This window comes from Canis lupus, chromosome 2 (genome assembly GCF_048164855.1).
Source record: "Canis lupus baileyi chromosome 2, mCanLup2.hap1, whole genome shotgun sequence".
NCBI classification, from domain to species: domain Eukaryota; kingdom Metazoa; phylum Chordata; class Mammalia; order Carnivora; family Canidae; genus Canis; species Canis lupus.
The window spans coordinates 39388693-39407910 of record NC_132839.1 but is presented as its reverse complement, the minus strand read 5'-3'; the positions used below and the strand labels follow the sequence as shown (position 1 = coordinate 39407910).

Genomic DNA, 19218 nt, shown 5'->3' with positions numbered 1-19218 from the left:
ACTAAGGAGAGCACATGATGAGATGAGCACTGGGTGTTATATGCTGGCAAGTTGAATTTAAATTAAATTAAAAAAAAAATATATATATATATACATATATATAATAAAATTAAGATTAAGGAAATAAAATCAGCTCTATTAAAATAGGAAAAAACCTCTCAATGTAGCAGTAGCTTTGTTTATTAAGTAAATGTTATCATTTCTTACATTTCAAAGCCCCATCATCCATGCAATGGTATTCTAGTGCTTTTTGATAAATTCAGCCCGATTCAGGGATTTTTAACCTGATTATTAAAAATTTCAGTCTCATTTAGTTGTTAATTATCTCTGATCACTATCTTTATAACTAATATAACTACGTAACTAACATAACTATGGTGAATCTCTCTCTTTCTCTTTTCCCTTGCTGGTTTTTGATGATGTGACAGTCCGAGTCTCACATGAGAATGAGAATGGGTGCAGTGGCTATTTTGTGATTATCATCATTTCTATCTGACCTGCCTCCCCCCATGAGGGACTTCACTAAAGTAACAGTAGGCATGTAACTCCAAGCATGAGGGTGGCCTTCTATGTGTGCTCCAGGGACTCCATGAGTCTCCCTGAGACTTCCCAAGAGAGACTTTTGGGAGATAGTAAGGGCCGAGGATCCAACTCTAACTTCCATGAATATTTAGTGGCCTATGTCCTAGCCAGAGGAGAGCCCTTTCTGTCCCTCTCTGCCCGTTTGTATTGTCAAGAGTGGTGGTGGTAGGCATGGCTTTAAGGGTTCCTAGACAGCAGCTCCTGACATGAGCATGGGGGGCCTCAGCAGTCTGGTAGGTTTTTGAACTTACAAGCTGAAGCACAGCACCTTGTATTCTCAGCCATTAATGGTCTCTGAGATTTTCAACAATTCCCACCTTGATGATGTATGTATCTCTGAGGTTTTACCCATGGCTTTGGACAAACCACTGGATAGGCAGAGGTACAATTTTGTTGTGTTTGCTCTCAGGGACTCTATGACAACAGGAAAATGCACATTGGATACTTTATTTTTACACGTCAACAAAACCCCTGGTCACCCTAAACTATTACAGTATGATCTTTGACATAATCGTGTACTGTTTTCACTGTGTAATTATAAAACATAAAATATTGAAACAGAAATAAAAAACCCATAAAAATATGATGCTGATGGCTCCTTTCCACTTCTTACTTCTTGTACCTCACAATTTTTTCTTCTCCTTCCTCTTCTTTATTCCATGTTTGCTTTTTCACATGTCTCTCTTTTTACATATCCCTTTACTCCATTAGTAACCTACTGGTGGCACACAAGGACATTTCTTAGGCTACTTGGTGGCCTTCAGAAATAAAGAGATTATAGAATCTTTTACTGATTGAGGAATTTATTTTCACTGTCATTTGATCATACCCCAACTAAAAACAACCTAAGTTTACTAATACATGCTAGCAAAATAGTACTTTACGTATAGTGCATTACATTTTAAACCTGAAGTCCAAATTGCCAAACATTTTTAGTGAAAATGTTTTCAGAAATTGATGATTAGATGGCCAAGATGGCATTCATCAATGATTTTGATATAAAAATCAAAGAAACAGAATATGTCAACATTCAGTTTCTGTGGAAGTTTTCTCTTGCTTGGCCTTCTGTTCTTCTGTCGTAATTCCAGACACAACTGCTAAGTTACTTACACTGCAGGCATGTCCTGATCTGTCTAGTTTGTCCTGAGTGGCTCTAGCTTTCCTAGGATGGCCATGTAAACTTTTTGACCTTAGAGATGGGAAACCCATGGTTTGGTCTGGTTTCACAGACAGTAAATTTTCCTTCTCAGTTCTGTCAGTTACGGCTACAGATAAATGAGAGATTTGAGGGACCATTTCAGACACACAGTTATCATCTTCGATATCGGTAAATTGCTCTTTATGCTCGGCTTGCATCACAGCTTCTGAGACAATGTAAGGGATGTCGGTACTTCGAGAACGTGTAATCTTTTGAACTTGATATTTCCATTCTCTCGTCCACTGCTGAACTGTAGAGGGGTGTGCTCGGTCCCTGATTGAACTGTACTCTGTATTCCAGTTGTTAACCCCACGGACCAGCTTTTGTCCACGGGAATATACAAAGCTTCTGGACTTCATGGTTTTAAAAGCACTGAAGGTTTCATCAGGGTGATAGCGTGTCAACTTTGCTTCTTCCATGGGATAGGAAATTGTGCCTTCTATCTGTGTTGTTTCCACTGTTAGCTGAGGGTTCTGAAAATCTGATTTGTTCTGTCCGTACATAACATCTGTTTCATTTACACTTGGGGGAATAGTTTCTTCCCTTTTGGAGTCTACCTGCCTTCCATCATCTTTGGCTGAAATCCCAATATCTGGACCTAATTTCATTTCTGAAGCATTTTTGACGTTGTCTAATGCAAGTTGACTGCAGTCTGGTGTTGCTGGAGGACTTGTGCTGGATAAAAGGTGAAGGCTGCCCTGACGCTCTGGTACCAGATGCATTTTTGACTCCTTATCTTCTTTCATTCGGAAGGAACAGGCTTTTTTCCTGAATCCTGTCCCTGGTGGCATGGATAGAGAAGCATCCTCATACAGCAACTCCTCTCCATTAAAATGGTATCTATACATGCTGTAGCCATCGGCACTATTGATACTGCTTTGTCTTAGGAGATAAGTTGCATCACATTCAGAAGAAGCTCGGGACCGTGTCTGTATCAGGTCCGTCCTGTCAATTCCTGCGAGATTTTCAAGAGCATTCACCATTCTGTTAGACAGTTCTTCCAGTTGAGAAAGTCGAAGGTCAACAGTCTGTAGGGACGTCTTCATAAAATTTTCTCTTTCATTGATTTCTTCCAATCTCATTGACATGTTTTCAACTCTGGTGAACACAAAGGGATAGATTTATTACCCTGAGATGAACTAAATATTAAAAACAAAAGTATAATGTCATTATTGTCATATGATTTTTCTGTCTTTTGAGAATCATGATTGTTCATTGGGCATATTTTCAAACTTCAAACTACTTCATACTTCAAACTACTAAAAATGACTGTGAGGAGCATTAGAAAGTAACAGAAATACAGTTAACACACAGTGCATACTATTTACCATTCATGGCTCTAAATGTCTTATATATTTGCTAATAAGTACTTACTGTGGCACTATTCTAGGCTAGTTTAATCTTCACAACAGCCCTGTGAGGTAAGCATTATTATCATCATCCCCATTTTAATGAGGTAATCAAGTCATAGTGTAAATAATTTGTCCAAGGTCACATGGCTGGTAAGCAATGGAGCTGCACACAGTGTACTTTTGAATGCACACAATGTACCTCTAACATTTGCTCCAGCTTTTGTCTCTTAGCTGGTACATCATGTTGCCTTTGAGAATAAAGGAAGATACTAGCACTTAGGTTTTTGAGGTTTGATTATAGCTATCAGCAATTAATGGTTATGAGGGTAAAATTAATTAAAATCCTATTTGAAGTTCAGGGGATTCAGAAGATGAATTGTTAGTAATTTAGTACAGCTTATCAGATGGTTTACTTAAGGGACAAGAGGTCATTTAATTATCAGAAGAATTACTGCTAATTTTAAATTGCTCATTATATTTAATAATTAGTAATTCCTTAATTGGTTCTTTTAAAAAAGATCATGGCTGGGGATCCCTGGGTGGCTCAGCGGTTTAGCGCCTGCCTTTGGCCCAGGGCGCGATCCTGGAGTCCCAGGATCAAGTCCCACGTCAGGCTCCTGGCATGGAGCCTGCTTCTCCCTCCTCCTGTGTCTCTGCCTCTCTCTCTTTCTGTCTATGATAAATAAATAAATAAATCTTAAAAAAAAAAATCATGGCTGATTATAAATATCTGCTGTCAGATTTTTAACTCCTAGAAGATCAGGCAACAACTTATGAAACCACAGTGTTGTTGGAACTAAAGCCTGCTGGTATAGACTATGTTTTATGTTTCAAAAAAACATACAGTATGAATTTTTTCAACCAGTTCATGAAAGTTAACTCTAAGAGGCAGAAGTACACCCAGCACCTAGCACTGCCTTCTAAAGGTTGAATTTGGAGCACCTGGGTGGCTCAGTTGGTTGAGCATCCATCGCTTGATTTTGACTCAGGTCACTATCTCAGGGTCACGAGATGGAGCCTCTCCCTCCTCAGCTCACACTCAGCGGGGAGTCTGCTTGAGATTCTCTCTCCCACTTCCTCTGTGCTTCCCTCCCCCAACCCCACTCACACATGCACCTACTCTCTCTCTCTCTCAAATAAGTAAGTAAGTAAGTAAGTAAATAAATAAATAAATAATTTTAAAAATAAAAATAAAATTTGAATTTGCTCCTCAGGACATGGTAGGGGTGGGCAATGTGAATCATGGCTCCCAGGCAGAAGCCTCTGGACTCTGAGCCAGCAGTGTGGTGCTCTGTTTCAGCAGGTTCGTCCCTGGGTGAAGACCAATGCTTCAGTCTGATTCTGTCATACTTCGTTTCTTTCCCACCTTCTGATCTTTTCTTAGAAGCGTACAGGCAGTCTCTAGGGCCACCCAGTTTGCATTGAGTCTGTGTCTAGCAGGTCCTTGCTACCTTCTTTACATATCCTTATAAATCCTTTCACCTGTTCTCCTTGCTTCCCGCTTACCCATGCCCTGAATGCGTGCTGCTCTTTTCTGCACTAAGTTTCTTCTGACTATGTCTCCTGTGTTTTCCTTACTCCCTGCTACCTCTGTGGTTACCCTTCCCTACATTCTTCTAGAGCTGCTTTTGCCAATGCTGTGCTTCTGTTGGCCACATTGACAGCTGCACTCTGATGTGTGGGAGGGTCCTTGGCTTCTATTCTTAACTTTTTTTTATGGAGGAAAAGACTATTTATATGTCCCCTAGGAAACCACATCATTTGAGCAGGAAGGGTCTGGCTTCCTGGAAATTCACCACCAGGAGGACCAAATTCACTGTGTATGAGAAGTCCTGACTTCTGTACCATAGATACTACAGGTTCTAAGGGTTCTTTCTTCTCTTGCATTTCAGGGACCAAGAGAACTTTTGCTATAAACTTATATTAACTCAAGTAAGACTTGATTTTCTCTGTTAAATGTAATGTCATCTTGCTTACTTCAAATCTGTTACCCTCAATGATTCCTTTTGTGTTAAGATCCATAATCTCCTTTGTAAAGTCAAACTTGAGATCCTTTAACAAATACTACATTAAGAGATAATGCAGCTGTACAAACTTTGAAAAATAAATACACTGGTAGAATATAGATAAGTATCTCTCCTCTCATCTTTTATAATTCTCTGCCTTTGTTTTTCCTGCATTACCTAATTCAGATAACAGCATTGCCAGCCACTCATACATAAAAAAGAAACTTGCTATTTGTCACAACATGAATGGACTGAGAGGGTATTATGCTCAATGAAGTCAGAGAAAGACAAATACCATATGATTTCACTTGTAGGAGAATCTAAAAAAGAAAACATGTGAACAAACAATGAAATGAAAACAGATCCCTAAATGCAGAGAACAAACTGGTATTACCAGAGAGGAGGGGGAGGGAGGATGGGCAAAATGGATGAAGGGGAGGGGGAGGTACAGGCCTCTGGTTATAGAATAAGCCAAGGAGAGGGAAGGTACATACTCAGTAGTATTATACTAGTGTTGTGTAATGACAGATGGTAGCTACACTGGTGGTGAGCAGAGCATAACATATAGAGTTGTCAGATCACCTTTGTACACCTAACACTCGTGTAACATTGTGTGTCAACCACACTTAAATAAAAAAACAAAAAGGAAATCTCAAAGTCATCTGATTCTTTAGTCTCCCTTACTGTTACTCTGCCTCCCTACTTCAACCCTTGCATTGAATAAGCTACCAATCTCCATAGTGGGATAGGACTACTCTGCAGGTGTCTCTAAATCTCCACCTGTTCCTTCTGCCACTCCCTTAGTTGAAACTGTGGAAGAAATAATGTTTCATGATGTGGTTTCGATAAAGAAAAATTATCAGATGCTTATTTCAACTTTGTTGACAGTTGCTGCAATGGAACAACAAAGTTTAAATGGTTGTACCTAATCAAGGGACACTGTATTGAGTTTTTATAGTATGTATGAGAGGAGAAAGAAATAAATGAGTTTAAGTTCACTTATATCTGAAATGATGAACAAAAAGGATGGATAAGAAACCATCTCCTGTGCTAGCCATATTTTGTGACTTCCCACAATAACTTGAGACATTTCACAAATCTTGACATCCATGCGAAGAGTGATTTCCATTTCAGATGTGGAAAGACAGGCTAGCTAGGAAACACTTTGACAAGAGTCCCAGATCTGTTGACACACTGAGTGACAGGAAAACATATAAGTCTGTCATATCTCATAGAGCAAGATATGAACTTTCTTACTAAGTCTTGATTCTGCTTTTCTTTCAGCATAGAGTGAAATATTTTTCAGCATAGCACAGAATAAAAAGCTATTCTCAGGCTAAGTGATTCGGTCTTAAAAATATTTTCCTTGCATGCCATATTTCTAATTTTACATTTCTTTTTTGAATTTTTCTCTTAGAAATTTTCATACAGTAAATGGACTATTTCTTCTTTTAGTATTCAGTTGTATGAATCATCCACTGGGTAAATTTAAGATGTCAAATGTGTTGATACATTTATATATGGCAATGGGATTAACACTGTAGTGTTAGCTAACACCTTTATAATGTCACATAATTATCCTTTATTTTTTTGTGGTAGGAGCAATTAAGATCTAGTATTTTAGCAATGCTTAAGTTAATAATACCGTATTTTTTTTACTATAACCACTATGTTGTACAGTAGACCTCCAGGACTTATTTATTTACTGGTTGCAAGTTTGTACCCCTAAAAAACATATCCTCAATTCCCATGGTAACCCCTGTGTAACCACCATTCTACTCTCTATTTTTATGACTTTAGCTTTTGCTGATACCACATGTACATGAGATCATACAGCATTTCTCTTTCTCTGTTTGACTTATTTCACTTAAGCCTCATGACCCCAAGGGCCATCCATGTTGCCACAAGTGGCAGGGTTTCTTTCTTTGTCGTGGCTAAATACTATTTCACTGTATATATAAAACCATGTCTTCTTCATCCATTCATCTGTTGTGGACAGACCTAGGCTATTACAATAATGTTGCAATAAACATCAGAGTGCATTTATCTCCTGATACTCTGTTTTCATTTCCTTTGGATATGAGGAGAGAGAGGCAAGATGGAGGAAGAGTAGGGGCTGGAGATGTACCCAGCAGTGGAATTACTGGATCATCTGATAGTTCTATTTTTAAATTTTTGAGGAAACTCCGTATCATTGTTCATAGTGGCTGAACCAATAAGTTTTCATTTCATATCTAGAGAATACAGTGAGTGTATGTTTAGCTTTATAAGAAACTGTCAAACTGTATTTCAGAGTGGCTGTACCATTTTATAGTCCTACCAGCAGTGTAGGAGAGTTCCAGCAGCTCAGTGTCTTTGTCAACACTTGGTATTGTCAGTATGTTTTTATTTTGTTTTTATTTTAAATGTAAATGTGTGTAGAGTTATCTCATCATGGTCTTAATTTGCATTTCAATAACAGTTAATAATATTGAGCATCTTTTTATGTGCTTGTTATGCACTTATGCCAAACTTAAGTCTTCTTTGGTGTGTCTATTCTCATCTTTTGCCCATTTAAAAAATTGGATTATTTTCTCCCATATTATTGAGTTTTGAAGTTTAGAACAGTTATGGAATTTTAAATTCCAGAAGTTTAAGACTGCTGGTACATTGTTCAATAGCACTGGTAGAGTGGACATCCGTACCCTGCTCTCTATTTTATTTTATTTTATTTTATTTTATTTTATTTTATTATTTTATTTTATTTTATTTTATTTTAATTTTTTTAAAGACTTTAGTTATTCATGAGAGACACAAGAGAGGCAGAGACCTAGACAGAGGGAGAAGCAGGCTCTCGTGGAGAACCCGATGTGGGACTTTGGGATCATGCCCTGAGCCAAAGGTAGACACTTAACCACTGAGCCACCCAGGCATTCCTCTTTTTTTTTTTTTTTTTAAATCATGAATGGATTTTGAACTTGGTGGAAATGTTTTTTTCTTCACCACTTGATATCATCATATATTTTCTTTAAACTGTTAATGTAGTAGATTCTCTGGATTTTCAAATATTGAAAAGCCTTTCATCCCTGGGACAAACTTTACTTGGTTGTGGCTAGACTCAACTTGCTGATATTTGTTATGAAGTTTTAAAAGTCTCTGTGATCATAAGGGCTATTGGTCTATAGTTTTCTTTTTTAGCTCTGACTTTGGTTTTTGTGTCAGGGTCATGCTGGCCTCAGAAATAAATTGGGAAATAACTATATCATTTACTATAGATTTTATAGTGGTTGTTCTAGGGACTACAAAGTAGATGGTAACATTTCACAGTCTCCTTAGCAACAATATTTTACCACTTCAATAGGAATGTGAAGACATTGCCACCATACAGGTCCATTTTTTGTTGACATCTTTTGCTTTGCTTGTCTTAGACATTACATAGACATGTATTGAAAACCCCAACATTCCTTCATTCCTGATGGTCCAAGTTTACTTCTGGTATAGGTTCTTCCATCTGAAGAATTTCTTGTAGTAATCTTTTGGAGCCCAACTCTAATCATGAATTCTCTAAGAAGACCTTTATTTCATATTAATTCCTGAAGAATTTGTGTTGCATATAGAATTTTGGGGTTGGCAGTTCTTTTTTTTTTCAGCTTTAAAACCATAATGCTACTTTTTCCTGGTCTTCTTGGTTTCTTGTGAGAAATCTGCCCATATTTAAATAGCTGTTCCCCTATAAGTAATGTGTCATTTTTCTCTGGCTGCTGTAATTTTTTTGTCTTTTGTTTTCAGAAGATTCTACCATGTACCTGGGTGTGGATTTCTTTGAGTTATTCTTGTTTGATGTTTGCTAAATTTCTTTAAGGTGTAGATATATGTCTTTCACCCAATTCGGACTTTTTTCAGTAATTATTTCTTAAAATATTTTCTGCACCACATTTTTTTTCTCTTTTCTTATTAAGACTCTGATGGCATAGTTCACATCTTTTGCTATTGTCTCATAGTTCCATGAGGTTCCTTTTTTCCCTGGTTTATTTACTCTGTTGCTCAAATTAGGTAGTTTCTACGTAAGATATATATATCTTCAAGTTTACAGATTCCTTCCTCTCTCATCTCTGATGAGATGATGCTATGGAGGCTAGCCAGTGAAATTTTAATTTCACTTACTATATTTTTCAGTTCTAAACTTTTCATTGGTTCTTTTTTATATCATCTATTTTTTCCAAGACTTTCTATCTTTTCATTAGTTTCAACATTCTTTGCCATTATGTTCAAGCACTTTTATAATAGTTACTTTAAAGTCTATCAAATAAAAAAAAATAAAGTCTATCAAATAATTCAAACATCTGCACTACCTTGGCCTCGACATTTATTGACTTTTTTTCACCAGGTAAATTGAGATTTTTCTGAATTTTTCATATTCTAAATTATTTTAGATTATATTGTAGACATTTTTAATACTATGTCATATGACACAGAGTCCTGTTTAAATCTCATGAAGAATGTTGATATTTTTCTTTTAGCAGTTGACTGACCTGGTTAGGCTCAAGATGCCAGTTCCACCATAATTTTTGTGGGCTATGATTCCAATTTCAGTTCAATTTTCAAAATCTTAGCAGTGCTTTTGGAATCTATCCTGTGTGTGTGCAGCCCAGTGATCAGTTTGGGATCTTGGTAGTGGTCTGTTTATTAGTTCAGTACTCAATGCTTTTGACATCTTTTGTCTTCTTCTTTTTCTAAAGATTTTATTTATTCATGAGAGACACAGAGAGATAGGCAGAGACATAGACAGAGGGAGAAGCAGGCTCTGTGCAGGGAGCCCAATGCAGGACTCGATCCCAGGACTCCAGGATCACAGCCTGAGCCAAAGGCAGATACTCAACCACTGAGCAACTCAGGCATCCATCTTCTTTTTAAGTACAGGCATTTTCAATTAATGCCTGTATTAAATTTAGTTAAATTTAATTTAAAACGTTTTAATTTAACAGGCATTTAAGTAATTAATACAGAATAATTACTGTTTTTGTAATTATTCTCAGTACTGCTTTTGCTGTGTACTATAAGTTTGGGTTACGTTGTGTTTTCAGTTTTATTCATCTTGAAGTATACTTTTTCTTTGTCTTTAAAAAAATTGTTTACATTGTTGTAAAATACATGTAACATAAAACTTACCATCTTAACCATTTTTAAATGTACAAATGTATAGTTCAGTGGCATTTAGAACATTCACACTGTTGTCCAGCTTCAAAGTACTCTCCAATTTCCCTTATGATTTCTTCTTTGACTCATTGGTCATTAAAGTGTTGTTTAAAAAATAAAAATAAAAACAAATAAAAAAAATAAAGTGTTGTTTAATTTTCATATATTTGTGAATTTTCCAAATCTCCTTTTGTTATTAATTTATTATCTTATTCATTGTGGTCAGAGTAAACACTTTGATTAATTTCAATCTTTTAGAAATTTGGTGAGATTTGCTATATGGCCTAACATACGGTGTATCTTGGATAATGTTCCACATGCTCTTGAGAAGAATGCATATCCTGCTGTTGTCGAGTAAAGTATTCTGTTATGCTGAGTTGGCCTATAGTATTATTCAAGTCTTTTATTTTTTATATCTTTTGTCTAGTTATTCTATCATTAATGTGAGATATTAGAGTCTCCAACTATTACTCTAGACCTGTCTGCTTCTCCCTTTAATTCTGTCAGTTTCTGCTTCATATATTATGAAGCTCTACTATTAGATGCATATATTTATAATTATCCTCTTTGATAGGTTGACCATTTTATCATAATTTAATGTCCTTTTTAAAAATTTAATGTCCTTCTTTGTCTCTATTAACAATTCTTGTCTTAAAACCTGTTTTGTCTGATATTAGTATACTTATCATAGCTATACTAATTTTTTAAAGATTTATTTATTTATTTGAGAGAGAGAGAATGTGAGGGGGGAGGGGCAAAGGGACGAGGAAGGAGAACCTCAACCAGACTCCTCACTAAGGGTGGAGCCTGATGTGGGGCTTGATCCCAGGATCCTAACTGAACTCAAGAATCAGCCACTTAAACAACTGAGCTACCCAGGTGCACCACAGCTATACTAAATCTGATGACTGCTTATGTGGAGTATCTTCCATACTTTTACTTTCAAACTACAGTCTGACAGTCTTTGTGCTTTAATTGGAGAGTTTAATCCATTTATATTTAATATGATTACTGATAAGGTAGAATTTACCCCTATCATTTTACTATTTGTTTTCTACATGTCTTATGTCTTTTTTTGCTCAGTTCCTCCATTACTACCTTCTTCTGTGTTAAATAGACATTTTCTTTCTTTTTTTAAAAAAGAAAATTTACTTATTTTTGAGAGAGAGAGGGTGAGTGAGAGAAAAAAAGGGAGAACATAAGCCTGGCCGGGACAGGGGGGGCAGACTCCCCACTGAGCAGGGAGCCTGATATAGGGCTTGATTCCAGGACCTTAGGATCATGACCTAAGCCAAAGGCAGACACCCAACTGACTGAGCTATGCAGGTGCCCCTTAAATAGACATTTTCTAGTGTACCATTTTAATTCCCTTTTCATGTCTTTTGTCATTTATTTTTTAGCCATTTTCTTAGTGGTTGTCCTAGAGACTACAATGAACATCTTAATTTATGACAATCTAGTTCAAATTAATGCCAATTTAATTTCAATAGTATTAAAAATATGCTCTTTTAAAGTTCATTCCTTCCTCCTTTACTTTATGCTGTTGTCACAGATTACGTCTTTACATGTTGTGTGTCCATCAATGTAGATTTGTAATTATAACTTTATACAGTTATCTTTTAAATCACATAGAAAATAAAAAATTAGTTACAAGCAAAAAATACATTTATAATGTCTTTTATACTTTTCTATGTAGTAACCTTATAATGTCTTTTATACTTATGTATGTAGTTATTATGGTGCTCTTTATTTCTTCATGTGGATTTTAGTAGTCTGGCGAACTTTCATTTCTACCCAAAGGACTTCTTAGTATCTCTACTAGGGCAGGTCTAGTAGTTACAAATTCTTTCAGTGTTTGCTATCTGGGAATATATTAATTTCTCCTTCATTTTTTGAAACACTGTTTTGCTAGATACACTATTCTTGGTTAATAGTCTTTTTCTTTCAGCACTTTGAATATTTCATCCCTCTGCCTTCTGGGCTCCCGGGTTTCCAGCGAGAGGTCAGCCTTTTATTTTATTGAGGATGCTTTGTGTGTGATGAGTTGCTTTTCTCTTGATTCTCTCAAGATTTTTTCCTTTGGCTTATGACAGTTTGATGACTATTTAAATAAGTGTGGATGTCTTTGAGTTTATTTTACTTGGATCACTTCTTGGCCTTTTGACTAAGATCAAGTGAAGTTTATTTTACTGGGAGTTCATTGAACTTCTATGTGTAGATTCATATTTTTCATCAAATTTGGGAAATCTTTGGCCTTTATTTATTGAGATATTTTCTGCCACTTTCTTTTTGTTTCCTTCTGGCATTCCCATTAGGTGTATGCTATCATGCTGATGGTATTCCACAGGTCTCTGAGAATCTGTTCATTCTTTTATATTTCTCTTCCTTAGACTGGATAATCTCAACTGATTTATCTTCAAGTGTACTAATTCTTTCTTCTGCCTGCTCAGCTATGATTTTGAGACTCTATAGTAAAATTTTCCTTTCAGTTATTTTACTTTACAATTCCAGAATTTCTGGTTCTTCACCTTCTCCTTCTCTTTCCTTTTCTTAAATATAATTTCTGTCTCTTTATTTGTATTCTCTATATGGTGAGACCTCATTCTCAACTTCCCTGTAGATCTTTAGAGATGGTATTCTTTAGCTCTTTGAATGTGTTTACAATAACTGATTTAAAGTCTTTGTCAGGGGCAGCCCAGGTGGCTCAGCAGTTTAGTGCCACCTTCAGCCCGAGGTGTGATCCTGGAGACCCAGGATCCAGTCCCATGTCAGGATCCCTGCGTGGAGCCTGCTTCTCCCTCTGCCTGTGTCTCTGCCTCTCTCTCTCTCTCTCTCCCCTCTGTATATTCTAGTGAATAAATAAATTAAATCCTTAAAAAAATAAATGTCAGAAAGTCCAACATCCGATTTCTTAGGGCCAGTTTCTTTGATTGCCTTTTCCCTAGGTGTGGACCATACTGTCTTGTTTCTTTGCGTATCTTTTTATTTAAAACTGGGCATTTTGAGTAATATTGCATGGCAACTCTGGAAGTCTGATTCTCTTTCTTCCCCAGGGTTTGTTAATTATTGATTCATATTATAGTAGTTGTTGCTTATTTAGTGACTTTTCTGAAATGATTCTATAAAGCCTGTATTCTTTGTTGTGTTTGGCCACTGAAATTCTGTTCTGTTAGCTCAGTGGTCAGCTAATGATTGAACAGAGAATTCCTTAAATCTCTGGAATAAAAAAAAACTCCCAGTCTTTGCTGAGGGATTCTGTGCATGTTCATCATCAACACTCAGCCAGAGTTTGCATCTTTGTCTTAGCCTTCACTTCCTGTTTTCACAGAGCCTTTAGGTCAGCTAGAACGGGAAGCTTTCTGTCTTCTCAGTATTTTCTGAGCATGTGCACAGACATATGCATGCCTATGGCCTTCTAGATTCCCAGGAATATGTTAGAACTTTTCAAAGCCTTATGGACATCTCATCTCATTTCCCAGCCTTTTTTCTGAAGCTTTTGGTTAGTCTCATTTACCCCAACTCTGTTATTTATCACCTTGGGGAGTAGGGACCAAAACATTCGCATGTAAATGTTTATGACAAATGCCCTCTCCCTATCCCCACCTTGGCTAGCAGTTTTATTTAGCCTTGGTCTAGTTCCAAGTCAAGGGAAATTAAGGTAAGTCTTTTGAACCAATCTTTCAGGGAGCCACCAGACAGGTCAAAATAGATAATTGCAACTTTTTGTGTATGTGGTTCTTTCTGCTTCCACTAGTACCAGGAATTCAGCCTGTTATTTTCATGGCTGCCAGTGAACTGAGGAGTGGGGGATGGGACTAGGTAAACTGAAATGCACAAAGCTCACTTAAAAAAAATATTAAGCCATGTTTCTTGAGTAAGCACTTCACAGATTGTTACAAGCCATTGGTTCATTTCCATCTTTCTAAAAAGTTGATTCTGAAAGTTTTGACAGTTTTATTGTTACTTTTATGGAGTTATCCAAGAGTTCCTTACTCTACCATTTTTTGTTCACTTTATCTTTCTCAATCCTTTAGGGATGCTAATAGCAGAACCACACACACACACACACACACACACACACACATACACATGCACGCACACACATGTGCACACACACACAAATACACACAGTTTGGGGGTGAGCTCTTAAGTTCATAAGCAACTTTGTAGGGTTACTTTTGCAAGTTCATTCCTCCCTACAATCTCCTAGGTGTTTCTAGTATCTTGGAGCTCCCCCTTTCCAACCTCCATTAAAAAATCTGGGGCTTTAATTAATTAATTTACTCTGCGTTTCACTTCCACAACTATGCCTGCTTCCAGGGCCAAGTGGCAGGAGGAGAAAGAGCAAGAAAGCAAAAAGAAAGAATTGGTCCCACTTTCTTGATTCTTGATGCAATAGTTAAAGACTTTACTGGACCACTGGATCTCTTACAACTGACTCAGCAGAACAATAGGAAGGGAAAGAAGGCACTCTTTGAATAAGCAAGATGAGGTCTCACTATAATTTACTTTAATATTAAAAGATATACGACCTCATTTTATACCCCAGGCTGATAAAGCAAAAAGTGTTAGTTATTAGGAATAGCCTCCTTGCCTCCAATGGCTTCTTGCTCCAACCCAAAACAGTAACACAGGTACTCAATCATGTCACCCCTTGCTTGCTTAAAAACAGTAGCAGTAAAAAAACAAAACAACAACAAAAAAACAGTAGCAGTTTCTCATAACACTTAAGATTAAAAATCAAATTTTATTACAATGTTGGATACCAAGGAGTGTGTTAAAAGGAAACCTTATAATCTCCACTTGTATATTTCTATGATAGAAACAGTCGGCACTGTCTCAGCATCATGTAAAGTGTCATGTAAATGCAGCTTCAGGTTTTCCCTTCCAATTTCTTAGTAGCCCTTAACCTCATCCTATAAAGATTTTTGTTTCTTGGGGTGCCTGGGCAGCTCAGTCAATTAAGCATCTGCCTTCAGCTCAGGTCATGATCCCAGAGTGGTGGGATCAAGCTCTGGTGTCTGGCTCCCTGCTCAGTGGGGAGCTTGCTGCTCCCCCTCCTCCTCCCTAGCTCATGTTCTCTCTTGGTATCTCTATCACTATCTCTGTCTCTCTCTCAGATAAATAAATACTATCTTCAAAAAAAGATTTCTTGGGCAGCCCTGGTGGCTTAGCAGTTTAGCGCTGCCTTCAGCCCAGGGCGTGATCCTGGAGACCCCGGGATCAGTCCCAGCATGTCAGGCTCCCTGCATGGAGCCTGCTTCTCCCTCTGCCTGTGTCTCTGCCTCTTTCTCTCTCTCAATCTCTCTCTCTCTCTATCTCTCTCTCTGTTTCTCTCTCTCTCTCTCTCTGTGACTCTAATAAATAAATAAAATCTTAAAAAAAAAAAAAGATTTCTGTTTCTTATATACATTCAAGACTTTTCAGAATCTGGCCCCCAGCCTCCCTTTCTGTCTCATCTTGTTGCTCATCCTCAAATTTGCTTCACAAACATTCCATCATCATCAAGATGGAAAACTAAAATTCTTCTAGAACTTGAGAACCCCAAACGCCAGGGCACATGATGACCTCAGTTTGAGAAAACTTGTTCTAGAACTTGCTACCTCTGATATTTATAGAACCAGATGAATGAAAGCTGCCTTGGTGATGCCAGGGATCCCAGCCATTGTAGATAAAATTATGTTGCTATCCTGGCTTCTAATATTTAATTAGATTAACATGACTGTATTGTTTATTATTTTTCAAAATAATACTTATTTTATAAAATAGGTCAGTATTTGCTTTTGAGATTTTCAAATCCTTTGGTCAAATTACTTATAACTATTATTCTAGTATGACTAGTATTTGGTTCAAAGAGACTATTTCTTTGGATAACATTTTTGTGCTACAAATGCACTGTCTTAGACTGAAATATTGATTTCTTACAGATCTACTTCTATCCATTTTCACCAATTTGAATTCATGGCTTCTCTAATTATTTCTGTTTGGATTTACATATAGATCACTAAGTAGATTCACTAGGTTTTATTTCACACACCATGGTGGCATTCCCTTCGCAGCCAAAATTCTTCCATTTAGAATACTTTGGCAAAGTCACTAAGGCCATTTTTCTAACTACCAAACATCTGAATTTCAGCTGGCAGGCCAGAAGAACAATTCGTGAGGGTTAGCCTTTTATATCAGAGGAAACTAGAACCAAGTGAAATCTATAAACTGGCTGGGCCCAAAGTAATCATGCTCCTGTCTTTGAATAAAATTTAAGCCGCACTTGATTTATGACAATATTTGCCCTGTCTTTTACTACTTTATGTCTCCTACTAAAATCACTGAGAGTCCAGAACCTAACTGGCTTTATCAATCCTAGTTAATAATAGCTAAATTTGTTCCCTTCACATTTCTGTTTGATTCAGAGATTAGCACAGATTAGTCTACAGGATTTTCTGTTCAAAGCCCACATTCCCTCACCAGTCTCAAAATCTGGCACATATATAATTCTACTTGTTTTGTAAATTAAGAAAGTGAGAGATAACTATACCAGATTAGAAACTGACATTGCACATCAGGACTCTTTGTTTTAGCTTGTTTTCAAGAAAGAAGGGCTGTTTATGATCAATATTTTGTTAACTTCAGGATTCTCTTTGAGTTGTGCCCATATTCACATTAGGGATGAAGTGCTCCATCAGCTCCTCTTTATTATACATCTGTCACCAGTGACAATAAACAGCAATTAACAACCATAGTAGCATGATGGTGTTGTGAGAATTAAGTGAAATTGTGTCAGTGAAAGCACCTTGTGAGTTGTAAATGCTATGCAAGTGTAAAATAATGTGACCGTGTGAAGTAGGTGTGATTGCAAATCTCCAGATGCTTTCATCTGTATCTTCATATATCTATTATCTAGGATATTTCGTTTTGGACATTATGCAACTAAACCTGAACGTAGCTTAATTAGAACACATTTTTTAAAGGCATTGTAAATAATGTTTTCCATTTCATTCAAATAAGAGGCACAACAGTATATAAATTTGTGGCACTTTTGTGGTAACTTCCAAGAGAATACTTATATATGGTATAACTTTATTGGAGTTTCATAGACTCTTATCTATTAAATATAAGGCCCAAATTCATGGTCTCATGATAAGAGTCCATGTGTGTGTTTCTTAAAACCAAGAACTTAGATATTTGGAGTTCTGTAGTAAGCTAGTTACTAAAACCTGTTTTATGTGCAGTCATCTTTTCAAGTGCAATCATTACCCTTCACCTGCAAGGCATCTTATAAATTATATGGGAATATTTCCTTAATGATAGAGTTCAATGTTAACCTAAAAACATAATGTTACTGGAAATCCAGTTTATACTTGAAGAAACCCATGTTTCAAGGTTGCATGGTATTCTATATTGAGTTCTTAGAGTATTCTTACCCTGTAATTTTATTCCAGGTCTACAGATCATAAACTTGTCTGATCTAGTCCAAATTTTATATCCAGCTATTTTAATTTCTATCTACTTCTTCATATGAGGCTGCCTTTTAAGTTTAGTAATTATAGTGAGAACGCTCAGGATGGAACTTGGTTGTGCTTACTTACAGAGTATTTATACGTGAAAGACTAAACAAAGATCAAGACTTAAGTCTGAAATCTTCCAGCTTTCTCATTGTTTTTAATAAACAAAATACTGAAGACTTACCAAAAGAATGTTAAACTCTACAGGATTTTAGCTCTAGGCTAAAATCATCATTTATATATACCAACATGGCCATACTTCAGATATCCTTGGTTTCTAAAATTCAAGTCATCTAAGTCATTAGCCTTTTCTGGCTATATTCCACTTGTCTTGTTCAGGCAAGACTCTGGTCAACCACTCACTGAAGCCCTTAGTGATATCCTAGGTTCTCTCTCCCTTCCAGCATAGTCGTGTCATTTTGCCACTAGAGCTCAACAGCTGGGCAGGGAAAAATGGTACCTTGAGGTAGTGTAATATGTTTATGCTACCATTTGCAAACACTAATATCATTGTGGTATCCCCACTGATTGGTTCTTGGGAACATAGGTCCCTTTCAGCCTCCTTTTTGCTATGCCCCATGCTCCATTCACTAACTGTATCCTTGCCCTTGGGTTCTAGAGAGTCACTGTTAAAGGTCATGGGAATCACCTTGACTTGGCCCAATACAAAATCATATTAGCTAATTTTACTTAGGTCCTCAGTATTCCTTCTGAGCAATCTCTTGGCTAGCTCCTTCCTATCATATTTTCCCAAAAGGTGAACTCAAATCCTCTCTAGTGGCTTCAAGTCTATAATGTTACCAGAGGGTACTCTTTCCCCATTCCTGTCATTCCTTCCTATGTGTCTGGACTTTATATTAGTGTGAAATTCTTGGCCTCTCTACAGTCCTTTATTTATTCTTGAGGAGGACTGATTTTCTGATTGGAGTTTGAAGACCAGAACACCAGCTTGCTTTTCTCTCTCTCTTTGGGGGCCAGCTGCCTGCATAGAGCATGGGTTCTTACTTTGTTTTGTTCATATGGTAAGCTTAGTGGGGAAAGCTGATTCTGCCTGTGAGAAGAGAGGCCAGCAGTTGCTTGTGACTGAGTGGCTATGGCTAATTCTGTGTATTTGGCGAGAACTGAACCATATCCTCTGGCACAACATTTATTACTGTAAAGCCAATACTATTTTTATCTCTATCTGCCTGATGTCTGCATCTCTCGCTGAATTGGCTCTCAAAGTCAGGTAAGGAAGAAGATGGTCATTTACCAGACACAAATTCTAACATTTAATCTCACCCCTTCCCCATAATCCAAGCAACTTTGACTCCAGTTAATTTCTGAGATTAAGACATTCAGATGGAATCTTCCCCAAACTTCTCTCCCATCACTATGTGTTTGTCTTTCTATGATCCTGTCCA

General features: G+C 37.0%; 1 protein-coding gene across 1 annotated transcript in view; it reads right to left on the bottom strand.

The window, feature by feature from the left end:
* Positions 1-1605: 1605 nt before the first annotated feature.
* The window catches only part of TRPM1 (transient receptor potential cation channel subfamily M member 1), a 123496-nt gene continuing 105883 nt past the window's right edge, over positions 1606-19218 (bottom strand). Inside the window, exon 30 of the mRNA XM_072784708.1 lies at positions 1606-2878. Coding sequence (XP_072640809.1) covers positions 1606-2878 — 1273 coding nt within the window. The remainder of the gene's footprint in view (positions 2879-19218) is intronic.